The sequence below is a fragment of the Bombyx mandarina genome, chromosome 25 (assembly GCF_030267445.1).
Source record: "Bombyx mandarina strain Sakado chromosome 25, ASM3026744v2".
NCBI classification, from domain to species: Eukaryota; Metazoa; Arthropoda; class Insecta; order Lepidoptera; family Bombycidae; genus Bombyx; species Bombyx mandarina.
Genome location: NC_143231.1, coordinates 6406212 through 6430218, shown reverse-complemented (window position 1 = coordinate 6430218; position 24007 = coordinate 6406212). Strand labels below are relative to the sequence as shown.

Genomic DNA, 24007 nt, shown 5'->3' with positions numbered 1-24007 from the left:
AGGGAAAAAAGGATTATATATTTCCCAAGAAGCCAAAGACTTTATTATTAACCAGGAGAAATTGTGCAAGTATTTTGTCTTTTTACAAAATCCGTTTGAAATCTACCGAAATGAACACTTCATTTTTTTAAGTACTTATAGACTTTATGAAACACAACAAATCCTTTGTGTCCATAGAAATATTGAATTTGCAGATGCAAAAACTAAATAATTCCTAAAATGTGCAAACAAAAGACCTGAGTGAAATGATCCGGTAGCCTTCTTTTGTTTCTAACTGGGATTTTAACCCTTATCGACGCGCGCGCGGGCGCAGGTATAATTTTCGCACCATAAAAACCGCACTGGACAAGTTCAACTCTCATTACGTTCATTGCTGTCGAGTAGAGAAAGTGTACAGTGTAAACCACAATTCATCTCCGAAATGAGTGAGGTAGCTATCGACAAATATATTTTACAGCAATCCAAGCCTTTGTTCTATAAAATTATAATTAATTTGCGAGACTGTCTCTTTAATGTGATTGTTTTTCATGTTTCAGAAACAAGGACTTGCCGTAATCAGGAAGCGAGGTCGACCTGCTGGACACAACCGCGTTGCATTGACATTGGTAAGAACGACAACCTAATCAAAGCTCTTTTATTTATAAACGTATACGCTTCGGGTGACTAAACGTTGGTTCAACTGTAAACAGGAAGAGCGGCGCGCCCGCAACGCCCAATACGAGCGCGAGCGGCGCGAGGAGACCGCCGCCGCGACTCGCGAGCTCGCGGAAGCCGCGGGCTGCCCGCCGGACGTGAGTCTTACTTGCTCTTACTGTACAACAAATTATATTCTCGCAGATCAAGCACATCTCAATTTCTAAATATTCGTATTTTTATCACAGATTTCAACAGCGGATTTGCTTACGACGGTGATCGAGACTCTCCGACGTCGCATGGTGCCGCGACCAGGGGACGAGATCGCTGATCTACGGCGAGTCAACAAGAAGTTGAAAGCACAAGGTAACATCTTATTACTTCAGCTTCAAAGAAAGACGCTTGGTACGCTCGTAGTAACGCGAACAAGCCGTGCTTCGTTGTCGAGGCAGGTACCTAACACCATTTCTAAATAAATGTGTACCTAACAAGTGCGCACAAAGGATTCTCGATGTCCACCATAAAGACAACCTGGTGCAAATCGTTCTAACCATCCAAAGGCTTCTGATCAGTGCACAATGGGCGATCTTTGAGCGATAAGACATCACGTCTGGAGTAATAAAATAGCATCTCATACTGAAAGAAATTCGATATTTTTTCATAAACTAAAATAAAATATCGGCTTAGCTCATTGTGTAATGAGTTACTTGCTGTATATTAACTGTGGTCTATTTCTTTTTCCTGCAACAGTTATAAAACTGGAGCGGATGTTAGGGCAGGAGCAGCTTCCCTCACAAGAGACGGGTGCCCAGGAGAGCCCTCCTGCTCTGCCTGTTCAGGAGCCTCCACTTGAGTCTGAAGCGTCCGGGCTGCAGTTACTGAGTAAGTTCACCGACTAGTGCATGACGATACATACATTAGTTTACCTTTCATAGGACCTGTATTTACATATAGCTCTCGTTTCATTGGCAGGTCCTCACGAGCTGCAGTACTTGGAGAATCTGTTCGATAATGATCAGATGGGTGAGATTCTTCCGTCAGAAGTGGTATGTCGTTACTTCATTGGATTCGACTAATTCAGATTTTTCAGAACCATATCTATTAATGTGTTCAAAACTAATAACCTCATTTGTTCACAGGAATTCTGAGGTTCGGACGTCGCAGAACCCTGCCCCTTCTTTTTTCCCTACCTATGCTGATAGCCTTAAGAGGCTATTTCAACTTCACCCTAACGTGTAGGTGAGCTCACGGGGCTCAAACCGGAGTGTTGCTAACACTGGCCCCAGCAAGAGCAGTGCTTCGCAGAATCTACCACCGGATCGGAAACGCGACCCACTGAGAAGATCCGACGAGAAACTCAGTGGACTGTGTATATGGGTTAATCCGCTCGTCGAGCCCTTCGTCGCAAGCTACGGGTTCGACGAGGATGGTGACCGGTGCTTGTAGTACCTAAAAGCACCGTTAATGGATCGGGAGGATCCGTAATGACGACCTGCCCCGAGGAGTGCGGTCTGAACGTGTCAGTGAACAAAACTGTTAACTATAAGTGAATACGTGACTCCAACAGTGGCCAACACGCTCACTATTGGTTGTATATAATAAAATTTATTGAAATCGTGACCTATTTTGCATATTAATAGTGTGTAAATATGACTTTCATAAATAAATGGCATAAAATTACTCTCAATTTTTTTATTTCTCTGTATTATTTTCTTGACGCTACACTGAGGTGTAACACATTCAACAAAACAAAACATCTAATGAGAACTTAATAAATACCCCGAACATTAACAAATATAGATGATGGTGGTTCGCGTCAGTCACACAGTCATTCAATAATACTGTAGCTATTAACTAATCATAAAGATATTAATGCATTCAAAAGAAATAAATTACGAGTAAATAATTAAAATTTAATGAATAGATAATTAGAATTCCTCAAAAAACATTTAGCGTAAACAATGTAATTGCAAATCTTATTTTCGCATTACCGGATACCATAGACATTAACAACTTAAATACTGCCACCCACCTCGAGACATGACTTCTAAGTCAGTTCTATAGAACAACGGTGGCCCCACCTATCAATCCGGGACTCATTACTGCTAAGCGGCAAAAATAGGTACTGTCGTCGTACCTACCAGTAAGTCCTTATGTTACGCCCTTTTGTTTGCGCTGGGGGCCGAACCTTCTAGTAGGTCCCTTCGCCGAGGGCTCATGCGGTGTATCTGAGACTATCTATCTGCCTACATGGCGGAGGCTCCTCTGCACTCTCACTTGGGCGTTCAATTCCTGTCCGAAACACAATCTGGGGGTAGGAGAGGTTAATGCCTCAACAGAACAGACACATGACTCACCCGAAAAACGACGAAGTCATTGACGGGATTTGCCGACATTACGTCTGCTGCATCGCAATTAAAAACGACTCTTCGTCGACTAACGGTTATGACGCCCGGTGCATTCGTATGAAGTGATGCAACGGTATTCGAATACCGCAGGCAGGTACCAATATTTCTAATGAAACTCGTACTTAACAAATGTTCACGTATGACTTCCACGGTTAAGGAATAATGTGTATTCAAAGTCAAAGCCACAATTTATAATTTGCGTAATTACTCGTGGTAGGTCGTCTTGTGACTCCGCATGGAGTAGGTACTACTACCATGCCTATCTCTGCCGCGAAGCAGTATTGTTTTCGGTCTGAAGGGTGGAGCAGCCTTTGTGTTATTAATCTAAGACTTAGATCTCATGTCTCAATATGGGTGGTGGCATTTATGTTGTTGACGTCAATGGGCTACGGTAACCACTTAACACCAAATGGACAATGAGTTTCTCCACCCATCTAAGCAATAAAATAGTGCATGGACCATAGGGTCGGAACGCTTGAAATTGTGCCCAACGAGTTCTAAGGACCGGTATGTTCTAGGACGCTCGTCTGCTACGCGGGCTACGCAGCGTAGCAATCACAATATGGAGCCATTAAAAGTATTGTTTATACCACGGAATAGATAAATAAGGTTGGAATGGTAATGTAAGCGGGGCAAGCGTGCCACAGTTATGATTCTACAATCATAACTCGACCGATTCTTTCATTCACCGCGTTTAGTGCGCTTCGGACTACTTTGGCGAACAGATCTCCGCCTTATAGTGCCGTGTTGTGCAATTATAACTAGTAAAACAAAAAATCAGACCTCAAGTATAGAGCGAGGAGGTATATCTTTCGATCGGTAAGTCGAAATTATCATTTAATTACAATATTATTTGTCTAAAACATAAAAATATACTGAGCATTATGAAATTCCAAACATTAACAATATTATTGCAGCAAGTTATAAATAGCATACATTGCGCGATGTGTACTCGCCCAATGAACGCAATGACCAAGTCAGCTTCCAATGTACTACATGCATTGCGTTCTCTACACTTCAATCTTTGAAATTTCGGCCTTTGCCCTGATTGGCCGTGGTGCAGTTTGTCGATAGTGAGGTGACCATGTGATGAAATAAAATCATCGACAGAATTCTCGACTATATTTACATTTGACATGGATAATTTTTGCATTATTTTATATTTAATTAATGATACCTAGTATATTCTTAGTGAGACGTATTTTGAGTAAAATAAATATGTATTATTATTATTGACTTATTATCATTGAATTAATGTGAAGGTATAATATAAAGGGACATGTAGACCTCGCATTTACGGGTATTTACTATATTGTCTAAGACGTATTAAAATCTAAGTAAAATGCTATTTGACTTATGCAGTAAATAAACATTTTTAGGTTTCCTAAAGAACCTAACGCCAGGGAACAATGGATTGACGTGACAGGTAGAGGAAACTGGAGACAAAGACGAGTAGTATTTGCTCTAAACATTTTACTGAAAATGATTTTACCATAAAAAAATCAGAATACACTTAGTTTTGAAAAATTCATTCGCAATTTCTTAATTATTGCTATTGCTATTGCAAGCGCCAACTGCTTAACAAATACGTTTTATTCCAGGGACAGTGACTATTTGTAATTAATATAAGTAAAACAGTTTTTTTTTTCAATATTTATTTCATGTTTCATTTTCTCCATTCATTCATCAGATAATTTATCGATAAAGAATATCGATTTTATCAAGCACTAGCGTGTATGAATATTTTTATTGCCTTTTTGCGTGGGTGAGTGTGTATGCCTACGGGTGTTTTGTGCTAGTTTCGGAACGAATATCTGTCCTGAGATTTATGTGTGGGTGTTTTTGTTGTGTGCGAAATACTTGTAATCACAGTATGTGTATGTGTAGAAATTAGAATAGTGGGGATGAAGCGGCGATACTGGTTCTAATACAAAATTAGAGCAAAGGCCTTTCCAACCTTATTTATCTATTCCGTGGTTTATACCTTGTACTGCGTGTATTTACGCTTAGGTTCTCAGCAATTAATTCTCTCATTGTTCATGTGAAATAGCAACTTTTTGACGTGACAGCATCTTATAATTCGATGGAGCCGGCTGCACGCACGACAGACAAAAACATGAATTATGTGGCGTTACCTCGCTCTGAGGCGTTCCATTTAAGGCTTGAAGTGCAAGCGAGAGCGCGCAACGAACGACAAAGAGGCACAATCGGCCTCCGCGTTCGGCAGCGTTCGACATCTGCCTCTCTCCTACTTGAGTAAGCGATGCATCCGCGTGGACAGCTGCTATACAATAATACAGTTCAAAGCATATTCATACATGTAAAAAAACTATGTACATTGTAAAAAAAATACTGTCATAATTGTATTTATGCGTATGAATAAATGTAACTTGACCAATTCAATAGTGATTTCCATTTACCTCCTTCTCTATATCCATACAAAATATCTATCAAACAAATAAAATTAAAATTTTCTTTTGAAAAATGAGACCATTCCGTCAGTATTTTCTTATGACGTTGCCACGTTCAACTATCGTCAGTAAACCGACTTTACAGACAACCGATTTTTTTCTTCTTTTTTTCGTTTCGTTACTTTGAATTAAAATTAAATGTTAATAAAATTTTAATGCTAATAATTTTTTATTTTGTCTATTGAGCGCCACAGCTGCAGATTATTTGTTATTGTGAATTGGGCAGACCAGCTTAATGCCCATACGATTATAAATTGCTACTGAATCTAGAGACACTGTAAAGGATTGACACCGGCCACCTTTAGATACGGTAGAGTCTCAATTGCATTATACATCAGTTGTTCTACACATCATCAAAACGAAATTAATCAAATAATGTAGAAGTCCAATATATGATAAAAATAAATGCACAGAGATCTTAACTTTAAACAATTTCATCAATAAAATTACTGCCGCGTACATAAACATATTGTTGGGATCAACTAATCCGTGATAGAGTTGTACATTTAGAATTGTCCGTTTGTCAAAATCATTATAGGCACACCCGATGACGGTCCCTTCCTTGTCGGATGAGAACAGGGTGGCACGGATATAAGCTTTGCGCGCAAAAACCGTCACCTAGTACTCAACCTCACTTGAATGAGTCATTCGAGGTTCGGATGTGAGTTGTTGAGCGACGCGCCGTTTTAGTTGATTCGACTCCGACAAACTCCGCATATCACCATCAATGCGTAAGCGAAAGTCCAGTGCTTTTTTCCAGAGACTAAAAAGAAGAAGAATAGGCACCAACCCAAAGACACAGCCCACTGAATTTTTTGTCAGTTCTTCTCAGTGGGTCGAGATTCGGATCCGGCGGTAGATTCTGCAAAGCACTGCTCTTGCTAGGGCTCGTCTTAACAAATTCTCTCAAGTTGAGCCCGTGAGCTCACCTATCTGACCTAACGTATCTGAAATAGCCCCTTAGGCTACCCGCGTGGGTTTGAAAAAATATTGGTCGACCTTAAACACAACTTAGAAGATAAGTTATACTAGCATTTGTTTTATTGCCTTTAGGTGAATTAGATCTTCAACTAGACATTAGCTATTTTATTCACAAAATTGTAAAAAAAACGTTATATGATGAAACGACAACAAGCAAATAGTTTTATTTTAAATAAATTATCTTCTCAGTGAGTAAGTAAGTATTAGTGCATACATACATTACTTGAAGAGAGTAAGGCTGTCCAAGCGTATCTGAAATAACCTCTTTGGCTACCTGCGTGTAGCTAGGGAAAAAAGGATTATATATTTCCCAAGAAGCCAAAGACTTTATTGTTAATCAGGACGAATTGTGCAAGTATTTTGTCTATTTACAAAATCCGTTTGACATCTACCGAAATGAACACTTAATTTTTTATGTACTTATAGACTTTACGAGACAGAACAAATCCTTTGTGTCCATAGAAATATTGAATTTGCAGATGCAAAAACTAAATAATTCCTAAAATGTGCAAACAAAAGACCTGAGTGAAATGATCGGGTCGCCTTCTTTTGTTTCTAACTGGGATTTTAACCCTTATCGACGCGCGCGCGGGCGCAGGTATAATTTTCGCACCATAAAAACCGCACTGGACAAGTTCAACTCTCATTACGTTCATTGCTGTCGAGTAGAGAAAGTGTACAGTGTAAACCATAATGTGTCTCCGAAATGAGTGAGGTAGCTATCGACAAATATATTTTACAGCAATCCAAGCCTTTTTTCTATAAAATTATAATTGATTTTCGAGACTGTCTCTTTAATGTGATTGTGTTTCATGTTTCAGAAACAAGGACTTACCGTAATCAGGAAGCGAGGTCGACCCGCTGGACGCAACCGCGTTGCATTGACATTGGTGAGAACGACAACCTAATCGAAGCTCTTTTATTTATAAACGTATACTCTTCGGGTGACTAAACGTTGGTTCAATTGTAAACAGGAAGAGCGGCGCGCCCGCAACGCCCAATACGAGCGCGAGCGGCGCGAGGAGACCGCCGCCGCGACTCGCGAGCTCGCGGAAGCCGCGGGCTGTCCGCCGGACGTGAGTCTTACTTGCTCTTACTGTACAACAAGTTATATTCTCGCAGATCAAGCACATCTCAATTTCTAAATATTCGTATTTTTGTCACAGATTTCAACAGGGGATTTGCTTACGACGGTGATCGAGACTCTCCGACGTCGCATGGCGCCGCGACCAGGGGACGAGATCGCTGATCTACGGCGAGTCAACAAGAAGTTGAAAGCACAAGGTAACATCTTATTACTTCAGCTTCAAAGAAGTACGCTTGGTATGCTCGTGGTAACGCGACCAAGCCGTGGTTCGTTGTCGAGGCAGGTACCTAACACCATTTCTAAATAAATGTGTACCTAACAAGTGTTCACAAAAGATTCTCGATGTCCACCATAAAACCAACCTGATGCAAATCGTTCTAACCATCCAAAGGCTTGCAATCAGCGCACAATGGGCAATCTCTGAGAGATCAACTGGAGTAATAAAATAGCATCTCTTAGTGAAAGAAATTCGATATTTTTTCATAAACTAAAATAAAATATCGGCTTAGTTCATTGTGTAATGAGTTACTTGCTGTATATAAACTGTGGTCTATTTCTTTTTCCTGCAACAGTTATAAAACTGGAGCGGATGCTAGGGCAGGAGCAGCTTCCCTCACAAGAGACGGGTGCCCAGGAGAGCCCTCCTGCTCTGCCTGTTCAGGAGCCTCCAGTTGAGTCTGAAGCGCCCGGGCTGCAGTTACTGAGTAAGTTCACCGACTAGTGCGTGACGATACATACATTACTTTTCCTTTCATAGGACCTGTATTTACATATAGCTCTCGTTTCATTGACAGGTCCTTACGAGCTGCAGTACTTAGAGGGTCTGTTCGATAATGATCAGATGGGTCAGATTCTTCCGTCAGAAGTGGTATGTCGCATTAGATTCGGCTAATTCAGATGTTTTTTTAACCATAAAAATTACGTGATCAAAATTAACAGTCTCATTTGTTCACAGGAATTCTGAAGTTTGGACGTCGTGGAACCCTTCCCCGAGGGGTGCGATCTGAGCGTGTCAGTGAACAAAACTGTTAACTATAAGTGAATACGTGACTCCAACAGTGGCCAACACGCTCACTATTGGTTGTATATAATAAATTTATTAAAATCGCGACCTATTTTGTATATTAATAGTGTGTAAATATGACTTTCATAAATAAACGGCATAAAATTACTCTCAATTGTTAAATTTACTTGTATTATTTTCACACATTCAGCAAAACAAAACATCTAATGAGAACTTAAGAAATTCCCCGAACATTAACAAATATAGATGATAGTGATTAGTGTATGTAACACAGTCATTAAATAATACTGTAGCTATTAACTAATTATAAGGATATTAATGCATTCAAAAGAAATAAGTTACAAAGAAATCATTGAAATTTAATGAATGAATAATTAGGATTCCTCACAAAATGTTTAGCGTAAACGATGTAATATAGACGTGTAATTGCAAAGGCTATTTTTACATGTTTTTTTCTAAAACATGAGAGAGATCGTGCTGGTGATAAGTGGTAACCAGAACCCATAGATATAAATAACTTAAATACCGCCACCCACCTCGAGACATTAATATGAATATTTTACTAACAATCACGCCACGTTAACGGGTCCCGTGATAAGTTCGTAAAGAACTTGTGTTACAGGTACCAGATATCGGAAATAAATGTAAGATTTTTATTATACACATACATATATTTAATATACATCCATAACCCTGAAAAAGACATTTATATTTATCATACAAATATCTTCTCTTGGCGGGATTCGAACCCGCGACCCCCTTGTGTAGTGACCATGTCACTTACCACTACACCAAACGGACGTTAAATTAGTTAACATTAGTTCTAAGTCAGTTCTATAGAACAACCGTTGCCCCATCCCTCAAACTGGAATGAATTACTGTGGCATACGCATTAGTACGCTGTTACTTACCCTGTTTGTTATATGTGTTAACGGAAATGTATGTAATCCGTCATTGTATACAATTCCTAGGAAATGTATGTAATTCCTAAAATCGCACGGAAATGTGTGAAATAAGTTATATTACACTTACACATTACACATTTCCTAGGAAATCTATACATTTCCTAAATAGCAATCGGAAATGTAAAACATTTAAGATATTGGTGGGTACGCGGGGACAGCGGGACGGGTCTTGCACTACGGTCAGTTGCCAACTTGCAATCCACTGGAACCGGCCAGGGATTTAAGAAGTGCCTTTGCAAGAAAAACTGTGCTACATCAAGATGTCTGTGTTTTAAAAATAAAGTATTATGTACTTCCAAATGCCGTTCGAGCTTACCCTGCAAAAATAAATAGCTATATGGACTGTTAAAGTATTATAATATAAAGATTTACTTTTATACTTTGACATTTATAATTACTTAATTATCAGACTGATTACTTGCCAAATGAAAATTTGATTTTATAAGAATAAATATAAGTTGATTTTGTGATACGTTAAAAGTTAATAGATAGTTGATTTTAGAAGCTTTAATTAGTAAGATAATATTAATATATTATTATTATTTGACGGTATGACTGTTACCCGATTGTCTCAATAAGTGTTATAATATTTTTTTTTAATTAACAACGTGTTTTATTACAGAAAGCATTTACTTTATACATTTCCTAATACGATATTGGAATTATATACAATTCCGAGGAAATTTATACATTTCCTAGAATATCTATGCATTAAATAGTTTTTCAAACAATATTTTATACATTTCCTAAATAGTATCGGAATTGTACACATTTCCTAGGATTTGTATACAATTCCTTGATTTCATACATTTCCGGTAACATATGCCTGTCTTATAAGACGCCCTACTACTATAAGTTAAACAACTTATAATTTTTGCATTTTTTATTTTAATTACATACTGTTGCTGATGCTGTTGCTTCATAGTGGCATTTGTTAAGTACGTATTCCATTAGAAAAATAGATACCTGGCTGCGAAAACGAAACGCCAGCATAGTCTAATCTTATCCTTTACGCCATGACGATTCCAATTAGCGAACGACAGTCAGGAGCGAGCTCTAAGTACTCCTCAGAACCTGAATACAATTGATCCGGCTCTACAAAGTACAAGATACATTTTAATACCGAACCAGTCAAGTTTCAATGTTACTTGAACTGAGTCTTTTTTTTTTTGCTTAGACGGGTGGACGATTTTATACTACATTTTATACTACACTCCCAATAGACTCTTTACTAGATTAAACTCTTTAATAGATTTTTACTAGCGGTAAGACCTCTTGTGAGTCCGCACGGGTAGGTACCATCACCCTGCCTATTTCTGCCGTGAAGCAGTAATGCGTTTCGGTTTGAAGGGTGGGGTAGCCGTTGTAACTATACTGAGACCTTAGAACTGATATCTCAAGGTGGATCGCGCATTTACGTCGTAGATGTCTATGGGCTAAAGTAACCACTTAACACCAGGAGAGCTGTGAGCTCATCCACCCATCTAAGCAATAAATAAAAATTAAAAAAATATAGCCAGCGTCGTTCTACCTACTTTCTGCCAGGCCCTAAGATCATTCACCCATGCATACAATAAAATAATTTTATTTAATTATATATATTTCCTTGCAAGGAATGAAATATATTTGTAAGCAGAATCTTGGATTGGTAACGTCCAGAGCATCGATGACAACTATCGGATAATTCGTCTGCCCATTTATCTACAAATGCATTAAAAATATTCTTTTTCATGTGTTAAAATTGAACGGACTTATGAATAAATGGGAATGAGGGTTTCTTAACAACCACTCAAGCACCCCTAAGGGAGGCCTAACAGCTCAAGGTCAGCTGTTTCGTAAGTACATCTACCACCGGATCGAAATAATATTGCTTTTGTAACGTAGAGGATGCTACGCCGCAGTGGGCTACGATGTACAGCAGCTACGCGGGCTACGAGCCGTAGCGACCACAGTGTGGAGCCACTAAATGTATTTTTTAACTTGAACTTCGTGTACTTAAACTTTATCAATTAGTTACTCTTGATTTTTCACATTAACTAATAATGCGTGTATTTTTTTCCTTTCGCCACCAGTTTCTTTAGTATAATACTTTGTACTGTGACTTAATAGTACTCGGTACTGTGAAGAGTAATTGCAAATAAAATTGAATTAATAAAAATAACATGTAAATGTCAAAAATATTTTATTACGTTAATATATATTTTTAAATAAAGAACCTTTATTTTAAAATGAAATTAATTTTAGTGAAACACATGTCTCGTAACTACATAGTATGCGGGAGAGTATTCAACATTTTACAGATGCATGTCATTTTTGTCAATTAATTTAACACTATATGGGCTCTAACGCTGTTTATACAGCATTTAGCACTGATGACAAAAAAAATACTCGTAAAATAGCAGATATGAATACAGAAAAAGGCTAAACAATTCAATATAAATGCAGTGTATAAGTAATAAATAGAATTGTGTATAGTTTACTAATAAACAATATTATTAGTAACGTTACCTAGATTTCATAAACAAATTGTTGGCATTAATTATCCGCGGTGCAGTTAAATTATGGCCTTGCGAGAAACAATTGATAGAAAGGTCTGTATTGATAGAAAGATCTGTCAACCTTTGGTGACCTGCGCTGCTATCACGTTTTATTTACTATCATAGCGAAACAAATATTAAGTGATGCACGCATTTAAATCTGAATAATCAGTTTTTAGTTATCAAAGAGGGCTGTGAAAACTTACTCACCAGCATTGTACCCTATCAGCCTCAGTCTCTACCACGCTTGCTCGCAAAGCATGCGCCTTTAGCCAGATTTTGTTATGGCCTTCTAAAGCCATAGCCAAGTTCAATAATGTGACCTCTATCTGTGTCTAAAGACATAGTAGTCACATTATTGCTCCATACAACTCCATACTACCAAACATACTACCATACCATATCATACTCCAAGCTATTGCTACTCCATATAACCTGGAGCCACTGCGTTTCCAGAGATCTTTTTTGCCACGTACCATCGGCTTTAATGCCGATCCTCTCCGATGCTCCCCTCCACGGTGTTCCCCGAGCGCTATGACATGTCCTTCTTCAAACGACGCTTGTGGAGAGTACTTGACGATAGGTAGCGGCTTGACTATGCCCCTGTTATTACTGAAGTCCATGAGCGACGGTAACCACTCACCATTCTACCAAATATATAACCGTCCAAAATAATGCTTGCGAAATTATACTTTACATAATTACTGGTAGTAGGGCGTTTTGTAAGCCCACAAACCATAGACACAACCCACTAAATTTCTCGCCGGATCTTCATAATTGGACGCGATTCCGATCTGGTGGTCAATTCAGCGCTGTTCTTGCTAGGGTTAGTGCTAGCATTTCTGTAGTTGAGCCCGTGAACCCTACCTAGTGTTTCACGCGTACTTGGAATTGACCCTTAGCCTACCGACGATTAGGTTAGAAAAAAAGTAAGGACAATTTTACTGTGCTTTTGCATTTATGCCTAACAGCGCCATCTATTGAGAACTTTCTTACACAAGTATTAATGTCTTACGTATGTACATACTTCGTATTTTTTTCTCCTATGGCACTCGAGCTATTGTAATTGAACACCTTACTTTACGAGTATGTACATGTTATTATAACCCTGACAGTCTTACTACGTAGCTGTCATGCGTTCTGAATTTTGAAGGATGGTACAGTTGTGTTTAGAAGTCATCGTGGCCTAAAGGATAAAACGTCCGGTGCATTCGTATTAAACGATGCACCGGTGTTTGAGTCACAGGCGGATACCAGTTTTTCTAATTAAATACGTAGTCAATAAATGTTCACGATTGACTTCCACGGTGAAGGACGGTGTAAGTACACTGAGACCTTAGAACTTATATCTCCAGGTGGGTGGCGCATTTGCGTTGTAGATGTCTATGGGCTCCAGTAACCACTTAACACCAGGTGGAATGTGAGCTCGTCCACCCTTTCAAGCAATAAAAAAAATCGTACAATTATAACTTCGACCTCTTATCTCAAGATGGAAGGCTGCGTTGACAAGGCAATGACCTCCAGTGTGCCCAGGATAAGCCTGAGCTAGCTCACACATCTATGCGAATTGATTGAATATGATATTACGAAATGAAAACAGAAATAGTTTTCTACTTACAAATGCAAAACAACACAGCGAAAGAAATAGCGAGAACGTTTTCTCACGGACGTTGTCCTACCACCAGGTCTTTTTCTGATTATTCGATCATTTATATTCGTTGATGGTCGTCCAACGATCAGTCTGCTACCAGGGGCCTGCGTCCTCAAGCCGGTACATGGCACTTTTCCAGTGGCCATTGCAAGAAGTCTGGATTTGCATAAAACTTAATACATCATACTTACTCTATTATTTATTTATTTGTATAAAATTTAAAGTCGGAATTATAGATATTATAATTGCAAAACACAAATTACGTTTTCATCTCAATGAGTATCAGGACGTATTAACTAAATGACCACCATTTTACTAAGATTATACTTCATCACATAACACCTCATTTGTAAATTTAATTCGTTTTTAATTATTTATGTTATGTCGCGATTAGTTTCCTTCGTTTTATATTATTCATAAACTGTCAATAATTAAAACGGCTAATTATAAAATCTTTTTACTTGACGCTGGCTAATGCACAAACCGTGCCGGGGCTAAAAAATAAAGAAGAAGAAGGAGAACAAATAATATGTGTATTACGTCTTTATGGATATTAAGAACATGAATAAAAAGTGATTTTTGGCGGGAACGCGGAGTGAAGTTGTGTGATTTGTTTTATTTGGTCTATTTAGTGTTTCTTCAGGTTTAAATGTGTAATAGCGGTGGTTTAATATTTATCAAAGTGCACAAATGTGGGAAAATGTAACGTGGACGTAACTTCTTGGGATCCTCCAAAAAGTCCACTGAAAAAATCTCAGTAAATGACCATCATTTTACTGACATTACATTTCATCCCATATCATCTCATCTCATTTCATATAATTTCATCCCAGTTGATTAATGTCTCAAATTAATCATCTTTATTTCATTTCAGTTCACTCCATATTAACATTTTCATAAAAATAAGATTAAAAATTAAAATAGGACTTGACCTAAAGGTCTTGGTTACCAGGTCATAAAATTCCTTAAAAAAAATGAATAAAAAGATATTGGGTGATGATTTTTTATTTTAGTCTTCGAGAACGAAAAGAAAAACTTTAGCTTCATTTAAAACATATTATTACCCTAAATAGTTTTCTTTTTTTTTAATATAAAAAATACAGCTTCTTATTTAAAATATAATTGTCATGTAATACAATAATTATACAACAAATTACAATATCTTACAATAGTTTACAATGCTTCTGACTTGAAATTTTCAGCTTTTTATTAATAATCATAGAGGGCTCAAAAATGATAAGGAATGTTGTCTAAATTACTGTACAAGTGCAAAACGTGTTCTTAAAATTAACATTCGTTTTGGTAGCTTCACTAAAGAGTATCTTTGAGAACATGTTCAAGAAGACTGTCTTATCACTAAAATACGGAAGTATATTGAATTTTCTTGACATCGATCGAATAAACAAAAATATTTGCACCTTAGATTCTATCACCATCAAGACGCATTTCTGTTATACTCACTCACACAATGCATTTCAGCCGGTTGTGGTGTCCAAATAGTACTATAATTTCTCTCACCAAATATATGTAAAGTATTTTATCGATCGTAGTTGATATTTTATTGTTTGTATTATATGTTTCTTTGCTAAATACGTTCTGTTAAACATCTGATCTGTTTGTTGGATACCTTCAAGCTATGATAAAAACGACACTAATATCAGAAACACGTGTAAAGAATCAAATGTCGTGACTACCTCTATCAGCTTCGAATGTTACACAATTTCCTGACGTCATTCTTTTGTGAAGTGCTGATACTTCAGCAGGCAATTTTCTTGTTTACAACTAAAAGAGAGGAGACAATTATCACAGCATAGTGATTTGATAATTTTCAATTGAAATAACTCCACAGATATTTACCACTTATTACCACAGACAACAGACTTATTACCACAAAGGGTCACTTGTTTTCTTCACAGTACCAGGAGCGCTTTTCAGTGGCGAGATCTGACCAAAATCACAAGTTTTAACTATCCTTAAAAATAAGACAAGACAAGTACTATCGCAAAGCAGGAATTCTCAGATAAAATATTGGCAGAATGTAGAAAGTAAGAAGACCATGGAAATTCTTCGCTAAGTCCCAATTGTTTTGTGTCCAAATTTTTCAATGTCATTTGAATGGAAAAACACTAAATAATGTTCATCTAATTCGAGTGAAATTTGTTTGAAGAGATGCATAGAGTATGTTATAGTGCGACCGTAGAGAATACATGTTGTATTGATCCATATACCACTTGTGTCAATTTAAAATTGAATTAAATTTTCAGTACATTGAAAATTCACTTAATATTAGCATTAATTTTGGGTATATCCTGACTTCGTTGAGCTAATTTCAATACTTTGATTATTACATGAAAAAATGCGATATAACTTTGTATTTTTTCAGACAGCAACTACACAGTTGATTTATCCATGAATGTATACACATTCATTCATCAATACAATTCATTTTCTATAATTATCAATCAAAATTAATTCAAGAAAATCCAATATAATTTTAACACATGTATTATGTACATGAACAATTTTAACAATAGGTACTTGTTGACAGAAACATGTTATTATAACAAAATCACTCCTAGCAATGATTCCAAACTCTTATCTAACTTGTTACTCAAATATTTACATTAAAATTGTAAAATTTAAATCGAGAATCGAAAATAATCCAAGAGCCAAGAGATTAATGTTCCTTTTCCTGAAATTTATTTTATTATGTTGGTGAACATTTACAATTCAGTGATCCGAGAATGACATTAGAATCAGTGGCTTTTTTGCCAATTACTAGAGGGGTACATTAATAGTAAGGCTCATCATAAATGAACTTCTTTTGTTTTGATACCTAAAGAGAATAAAAGTATGGGTCCTTTATTTGTTTGAGCTCAATTATGATGAACCACGATTAACGAAAGTTGTTCCCAATGCTACTGCTGGTCACTGGATTATAGTACAGCTACCATTATGTGACAATACCATTCAGAATCAATTTGAACTGAACATACATATGTACTTTTACTTGGGATGCAGACATATGACAGATCAGTTGTAACTAAAAACTTTTCAGTGTAGTGGAAAAATAAATTAACTTATATATGAGTCGTCTATTATCAAAGGCGGCAATCTGTACATTTGGACAAAAAATTTTTATTGATATGTCAATACAGATTTATTTGAATATAATCGTCTCCTTCAAAGAATACGGTTCAAAACCTGCATTAAATAAAGGTTAATAGTTAACCTGTTATTTATCTAAGATGTCGTTCCGAAGAGTTTTGTGACTGCCAATGGAATACAAAGTCAATAATTCGTTTTTCTGATTTACCAATCATTGTCCAAAAGTCAGATTGCCGCCTTTGATAATAGTCGACTCATATTCTTCTTCAATAACTATCAAGATGTGAATCATTAATGCGCTCAAAATGTGAACTGGTAAGAAATTTATGCACATAAAACAACTCCATATTATAAAATAGTTTTCACAATCAACTTAATAACCACATGTCACTGCTAGGATAATTCAATTATGGAATTCTTCCTAAACATTTACACCATTTATTTTAAGTTTTTTGACACGACGTGTGGTACCTTCTCCATCTGAACTGTCTGTATCATGTGAACTGCCTTCAGACTTGATGCCCAGACCCAACTCATGAGCATCAACATAATTTCCAGTAGTTCGGGCTTTCTCTAAAGCTCTAACTGAAATAGGATAGACAATGATTAAAAATGGCAATAAATTTAATCACTAATTCCAGATTTTCATATTTCTCCATTGGAATATTGCTCTTACAAATTGGAATTTGTTAGTAGAATGCTGTATCCATCATCTGAAAATGTATACCTATCATGAATGGAGTGGTCTCAAGATCATGACTTCATTTCAAAACTGCATTATTTGAATCAAAAATTCACCAAGGCAAGTATAAGATGTTCTGCAAGTAACCATTCAACATCATCAATGACTTTGTGAGAGTTGATGTCATCATGGGCTTTTGCTCATCCTTTTGGATCTTATCCTGTACAATGTCCTCATATCAACAAATGTGACAATGCTCACATTTAAAATGCTCAAATTCAAATTGCCTTAGGGATAAATACATGTTTACGAACACAATAATTGAGAATAGCATTGTGCAATAACATTATGTAAATTTATTGTAGTAAATATGAGTCTACATGGTTAGGCCTTACTGCTACAGAATAAAATTGAGACTTCAAACTCATATCCTAAATGAGGTGCAGTATTAACATTGTGATTAATTTGGAATTAATTTGGAAACAATTTGGAAAATGCACTGAAAACATTTCTTCACTAATTTCAATACGCTAAAAGTAATCTTACAATTATAGTTTACAACAGCTGCCCCACCCTTCAAACCGAAACGCATTACTACTTCAGGGCAGAGATCGGCAGGGTTATAGTTCTTACCTATGCGGGCTCACAAGATGCCCTAGCATCAGTAAAGTTATCACTGACCTTACTACCATTAAAGATAGAATGCTATTTCAAGGTTATAAAAGTTCAACAAAATAAGCATGGAAATTAAAACAAAAGAAGTAACCTATTATCATCTTGAACACTAAATTTAAACTTACTTTGAGCTTCCAATATATTGTTTTGCCTTTTCAAATCTTCAATATCCTGTTGGTGTGAATTATTTTTTCTTCTCATGAATTGTATATATTCAGCAGCCTTTTTTAGTATTTGTGCACGACTGGCCTGCAATTAAAGATAATGAAATTAGTAGCAAGGATCATTTTACCATGTGGTATTATACTTGAAAATACAATTTATACTAATAGTGTGCTTGTTTTTTCATTTCATGTACACGATACTTTCATGGACAATTTATTTTGCATGTGAATTTTACATGACAAAGTACAACATTCTTCAAAACAAAAAAACTAATAAAATTATTCACATTTTATATGAACATGCAAAAAAAAAAAGTTACTTAGTACTTACCCCTTTCTCACTGTTTCTGTTACTTACCACTTTCTCATTTTGCAAAGCAGGAACAGATTCTCTTAGTGATGTAAAACTATCTTTTATGTGATCTCGTCGCTTTCTCTCGAGGGCATTGTGGTGTGCTCTCTTCTCTGCCTGCAAATGACAATGCTTGTATTCAATTGAGATCCATAGAAAATATTTAAATAACACTTTGATGTCCTATATTTTTTTATGTTTAGAACGTATTCTAAAAGACAAAAACGTCGTTTGTAATCAATTTGTTATTTAAATTCAAGGCTATCACTTAGGCGTGTGAAATTTAATGTAATCCTGGACAACACGTTGGATTCTCTTAATGTTACCTGTGAGTAATAGCCACCACCTCCACCGATGCCGTTTCTAGCATGTGTTCGAGAATCTGAATCATTTTCGGCCTGAAAATTTATAAGATATGTAATCAAAATAAACAGAATTTGTTAAAGGACAAGCTGTTCTTAAGGTTTAACTTACATCACTTTCTATGTCTATATCTCGATCATCGTCACTCATCATGTTTTAAAGTAACTATATCTAAATTTCAGTAAATAATCATTTAATAAATTGCCAAGACCGAAATAATTTGGTATGTATTCACTCCAACTACCTATTCTTCCACCAAAGAGAACGCGTGACAAAATCTGACATTATTGACATCACAGTATTATTTAATAGTAGTAGTAGTAGTCCATTTTTCAAACTGGAAAGGCGCACACATCGCACCATACAGCCAGATCTTTTGTAAATTCTGTTTTATGGAAAATAATATGATGGAAACTGAAATGAAATAAGATGGTAGTATGAAAAATAGTCTCAGTAAAATGGTGCTAATTTATTGTCTTCCCCCAAAAAAGTCAATTGAAAAAAAACTTTCAATTGACTTTTAGACGAACCAGAGAATGCACGTTTGAAAATTAAATGTTATTTTTTGATACATTTGTGCATTTCCAGAGATGCTTATGGTATTAAAACAAACTAGTAAAATTTGTATGTGTAAAAAAATAATTATGGCATAATAACCATTTGACCTTAGAACTCATGTTTCAAAGATGGATGGCGGTAATTACGTTGTACATGTATATGGGCTCTAGTAACCACTTAACATCGTGTCACAACAACCACGTTTGAAGTCGTCGTGGCCTAAAGGATAAGACGTCCGGTGGATACGTGTTGAGCGATGCACCGGCGTCGAATCTCAGGCGGGTACCCATTTTTCTAATGAAATACGTACTGAACAATTGTTCACGATTGACTTCCACGGTGAAGGAATAACATCGTGTAATAAAAATCAAACCCGCAAAATTATAATTTGCGTAATTACTGGTGGTAGGACCTCTTGTGAGTCTGCACAGGTAGGTACCTCCACCCTGCCTATTTCTGCCGTGAAGCAGTAATGCGTTTCGGTTTGAAGGGTGGGCAGCCGTTGTAACTATACTTGAGAATTTAGAACTTTATATCTCAAGGCGGGTGGCGCATTTACGATGTAGATGTTTATGGGCTTCAGTAACCATTTAACACCAGGTGGGCTACGAGGCCGTACACCCGTCTAAGCAATAAAAAAAATACAAAAAACATCAGGTGGCCCGTGAGCTCGTCCACCCATCGAAGCAATAAAAAAGATGGTCCATATTTCTATCCTCCACTTAATGCATATATTAAATTATAAACTCAACATTGAAAGCAACGGGATCCGAAGATGCGGATTGCCATTAATATAAAAGAACATCCAGTTCTGTACTCTAACTTTAACATTGTAATCCGGCCATTGAGTACTCGGCTTTTTCGTCCAACTAGGTTTTATGTAATCTATGTTTTCTAAAAATATATAAGCTAATAAACTACATAATTTGGCTTATGGGCGATAAAATCGTAAAAAAAATTACTTAAGCGAACCCGAAAAGCCATAACTACCTTTATTTTCTACTCCTAATATTTGAGGACCTTTTCAAATATCTACTAAATGGTTAATAGACAACGATTATGGCACATTTAAAGTTCCTATATGCATGACGACTGAATCACTGTCCCAATCCTTCAAATCGGACCGCGTTTCTGCTTCGCCCTAAAATTAGTTAGGATAATAAGTGTAAATTCATAACACGCACTCCTACCCCATGCGCAAATCGATACTATTGGAAGTTTTTGTGTTGTCCAGCTGGAGCACTGGGTATGAATACTCCAGAGGGTCCCACAAACAAGTTCGAAAAGGAATGGTAGCGAGCGAGGTGCGGACGTGTTCTCGCGATGCTTCGGGGGTTGCGGGTGAACTGTCGGCGCCCGAAAAGGGGCGCACGCGGCTTGCCAAAGGGAAAGCCCTTCGGTCGTTGAGTCGCGCCGGGAGCCGACAACGAGAGTCCCTGATTGGTCGCGGCGCGCGATCAGACGCGGCTGCCGACGCGGCAGGCGTTAGGGTTGCTATAAAGTAGATTTTTATCATATTCCTTACTGTCGAAATAATTATTCGTATATACAGGATAGGTACGAGGTGTAATTTTTTTTATTTTTTTTATTGCCCTTGTAGGCCATGAACTTCAGCAATTCCAGGGGCAGAGGCAAGCCGCTGCCTACGGGAAACCTAAAAATTGGGTATAAAACTTATACCTACCCGATGCATTTCAAGGCCCGCATCGCACTTCTTGATACGACTCAGTATGACAAATCCTCTAGGCTACGACGGGTACAAATTATAAATTATAAACGTTCTTTAAAATACTTACGTTGTATACATTTTGAAGTTATACGTAATCAACAAAATATTTTTTTGCATTAAACTAATGTCAAATCATAATTTTGCCAACCTAAAACAGATGATGATTAATCACAATGAGGAAAACTTAAACAAGCTAAATATTTTTTACGTATATTTATTACGTAATGTACCGTTAGACTTTTTTTAAACTCCTTATCTCGTGGCCGTTATAATTTATTTGCTGATGCAATATTCTAATTACTACACTCAACTTAAACACAACAGTGTCAAATAATAACTCGTATATTACTGTTGTTCCTTTGTTCATTTTATTGAATTTTAAAATATCTTATTGAAAATTTCGGTATCAACAAAAATGGTTTTCTTTAAAATAACCATTGTAATTTTTTTACTAAAATACGTAATTGGATTGCACGGGAATGATTTGGAAAACATCACACCTCCTCATTGTACGCAAGTTGCAAAAGGTTGTATAAATTAAATTTATATTTGATATTTTACATGTTGCATTCTGCCCATGGTCAGTATGAATCTAAACATAGTTCATGCGATACCTCGAATTATGTACTACTAGCGACCCGCCCTCGCTTCGCTTCGGAAACATTAAAACACACATGAAACCAAAAAAAATAAAAAATAAAAAAATAAATAAAAAAAGTAGCCTATGTTCATCAGGGACAACGTCGGCTTCTAATGGAAAAAGAATTTTTCAAATCGGTCCAGTAGTTTCGGAGCCTATTCGAAACAAACAAACAAACAAATCTTTCCTCTTTATAATATTAGTATAGAAAACATTAAATTTAATTAAACACGTGTTAATATTGAAATAATAAAGAATCTATTTTTTGAACTTACAGACACAGACTATGTATCCAAATTTAAATTTGATTATCCAGTCTCTTATCTTGCACCAGGTCAACGTGAAGCATATCAACAAGTGAGTCCCATACTTACAATAATATTCTTTCAAAAGGACGTACATACATACATTCTCCAATAACCCCGATCAATAATCATAGTATCTACCAAGTTTATTGTTGTCTATAATCATTAAGATCACGCTTAAAGCTACCACATCTGATAACCTCCTGTTAAATAAGTGTATTAAGTGTAATATTTAAGTGATAACCTAAGCCACACTTATGTAACATTGAGTCATTAATTGTCGATTGTTTGAAAACTATTCATATCTAACTCTAACTGTAATTATTGACTAATTTAACTCAAGACTCAAAACTCTAACTAATGACGGTTTAGATTATAATCCAAAGTTTTGGAAAACCATATTATTACAGAAATATTTCGTTGGTGATTTTGATAGGTGCAATATAATAAACTTGACATATAATAAACTTTGGTGGCTGATGCTAGAATTGCAATGAATAGGTAATAAATTGTAGTACATTGCAATTTGTAGTTATTGTGTAGTAACTTAACTACAAACTGCTTGCATGAAGTCAGGACTGTATTGCACCGGTATATTTAAAATAAAATTCCGGTTTTCAATTTTTAATAGACCTAGTAGGCCAACGGATAGTGGTGTTGCACCTAATTTTAAGTGATTATAGGGGCCATAGATATGACATTGAATACGCCACCCATCTGGAAGATGCTGCCGAAGTCTTAATTGTATTATAATATATAGGCTAGACCATCCTTTAAACCGAAATGCATTACTGCTTCGCGAAAAGTTAATATGGTGGTATTTACCTAGTAGATAAGGCTATCTTTCAACCAAGAGCAATAAAAAATTCCCATGAACTTTAAGCACTTTTCTTTAGATTGAGGAACCTGTATTTAATATTTAGCTTACATTTTCAGATGTACTGTATTAACCCTGCAACAGTTAATAAAGCGGTAGCAACTGTTTGTGATTGGGTTTCGCCACCACAGGCTCATTTCACTCTAGGTGATGACTACCTACACGTAGTACGTCAAGATCCTACTGGAAGATACCTCGGAAATGCGGTGATAACTACGTATCAATACTGTAACCACAACATATCATCTGGTTTACTTGACGCGAAGGCCCCAATTGTTACGCAATTTTTGTAATGCTTAGCATAATTATGTGAGAAAATTCGAACTTCTTTGATTAATGTCATCTATTTGACTGAGTGTTGTTGATTAAACGAAACAATCATTTAATTTCTCGAATGATTCCATTGTTTTATTTTATTAACATTTTCCCATTGCTAATGTAAGCATACGTAATAATTGTCAAATTTCAATTAATTCCTCATAAAACAAGACTATATGATAAACAATACAGTATTTTGTTGTGTGTACACACTATGTAATGATATAACCAAATAATAAAACAAAATAATTTATTGCACTACATTTCTATTAATGCTTAATATACTACATACCTATTATTAACTTATCTCTATATCATACCTATTAATAGCGTATTGTACTACATACCTATTAATAGCTTATCTCTTAAAGATTAACTATTTAGAGAACAGTATTATATCAATCAATAATAATAGATACAAAATAGGGCAGAGTGATAGGGTGGACTAGCGGCTATAGAAATTAATTATAAACGTAAAT

General features: G+C 36.3%; 4 protein-coding genes across 7 annotated transcripts; 3 read left to right on the top strand and 1 right to left on the bottom strand.

Annotated features, from left to right (window-relative positions):
• The first annotated feature begins 383 nt into the window (after positions 1 to 383).
• LOC114252269 (uncharacterized) lies at positions 384 to 2299 on the top strand. The gene is made up of 7 exons (XM_089738709.1): positions 384 to 430; positions 537 to 605; positions 690 to 791; positions 882 to 999; positions 1384 to 1515; positions 1606 to 1679; positions 1773 to 2299. The coding sequence occupies exons 1-7, from the start codon at positions 422 to 424 to the stop codon at positions 1779 to 1781; spliced, it is 513 nt and encodes a 170-aa protein (XP_089594835.1). The 5' UTR covers positions 384 to 421; the 3' UTR covers positions 1782 to 2299.
• A 4828-nt stretch (positions 2300 to 7127) lies between these two features.
• LOC114247780 (uncharacterized) lies at positions 7128 to 8766 on the top strand. The gene is made up of 7 exons (XM_089738355.1): positions 7128 to 7208; positions 7315 to 7383; positions 7468 to 7569; positions 7660 to 7777; positions 8153 to 8284; positions 8375 to 8448; positions 8536 to 8766. The coding sequence occupies exons 1-7, from the start codon at positions 7200 to 7202 to the stop codon at positions 8542 to 8544; spliced, it is 513 nt and encodes a 170-aa protein (XP_089594481.1). The 5' UTR covers positions 7128 to 7199; the 3' UTR covers positions 8545 to 8766.
• Positions 8767 to 14746: 5980 nt separating this feature from the next.
• Max (MYC associated factor X) lies at positions 14747 to 19401 on the bottom strand. Of its 4 annotated transcripts, none has more exons than XM_028180853.2 (5): positions 19213 to 19399; positions 19065 to 19136; positions 18718 to 18855; positions 18348 to 18471; positions 14747 to 17450 (listed from the first exon to the last, which is right to left on the bottom strand). In XM_028180853.2, the coding sequence occupies exons 1-5, from the start codon at positions 19252 to 19254 to the stop codon at positions 17287 to 17289; spliced, it is 540 nt and encodes a 179-aa protein (XP_028036654.1). In that variant the 5' UTR covers positions 19255 to 19399; the 3' UTR covers positions 14747 to 17286. The 4 variants fall into 4 exon arrangements, with proteins under 4 accessions (XP_028036654.1, XP_028036655.1, XP_089594775.1 ...); XM_028180854.2 differs by having other exon boundaries at positions 18745 to 18855; positions 19213 to 19396; XM_089738649.1 differs by lacking the exon at positions 19065 to 19136 and having other exon boundaries at positions 19213 to 19401.
• Positions 19402 to 21635: 2234 nt separating this feature from the next.
• Positions 21636 to 23608, top strand: LOC114247818 (uncharacterized). The gene is made up of 3 exons (XM_028180870.2): positions 21636 to 21915; positions 22306 to 22385; positions 23270 to 23608. Exons 1-3 carry the CDS (start codon positions 21804 to 21806, stop codon positions 23501 to 23503), a joined length of 426 nt encoding a protein of 141 aa, XP_028036671.2. The 5' UTR covers positions 21636 to 21803; the 3' UTR covers positions 23504 to 23608.
• Positions 23609 to 24007: the final 399 nt, after the last annotated feature.

Bases quoted from the DNA above. Each gene is read 5' to 3' on its own strand.
- LOC114252269 (XM_089738709.1), top strand. The intron at 792-881 runs GTGAGTCTTACT...TTTTTATCACAG, and splicing joins CCGCGGGCTGCCCGCCGGAC to ATTTCAACAGCGGATTTGCT. The intron at 1,516-1,605 runs GTAAGTTCACCG...TTTCATTGGCAG, and splicing joins GTCCGGGCTGCAGTTACTGA to GTCCTCACGAGCTGCAGTAC.
- LOC114247780 (XM_089738355.1), top strand. The intron at 7,778-8,152 runs GTAACATCTTAT...TTCCTGCAACAG, and splicing joins CAAGAAGTTGAAAGCACAAG to TTATAAAACTGGAGCGGATG. The intron at 8,285-8,374 runs GTAAGTTCACCG...TTTCATTGACAG, and splicing joins GCCCGGGCTGCAGTTACTGA to GTCCTTACGAGCTGCAGTAC.
- Max (XM_028180853.2), bottom strand. From the start codon at position 19,254: ATGATGAGTGACGATGATCGAGATATAGACATAGAAAGTGAT. The intron at 19,137-19,212 runs GTAAGTTAAACC...ATAAATTTTCAG, and splicing joins ATATAGACATAGAAAGTGAT to GCCGAAAATGATTCAGATTC. The intron at 18,856-19,064 runs GTAACATTAAGA...TGTCATTTGCAG, and splicing joins GTGGTGGCTATTACTCACAG to GCAGAGAAGAGAGCACACCA.
- LOC114247818 (XM_028180870.2), top strand. From the start codon at position 21,804: ATGGTTTTCTTTAAAATAACCATTGTAATTTTTTTACTAAAATACGTA. The intron at 21,916-22,305 runs GTTGTATAAATT...TTGAACTTACAG, and splicing joins TTGTACGCAAGTTGCAAAAG to ACACAGACTATGTATCCAAA. The intron at 22,386-23,269 runs GTGAGTCCCATA...TTACATTTTCAG, and splicing joins AACGTGAAGCATATCAACAA to ATGTACTGTATTAACCCTGC.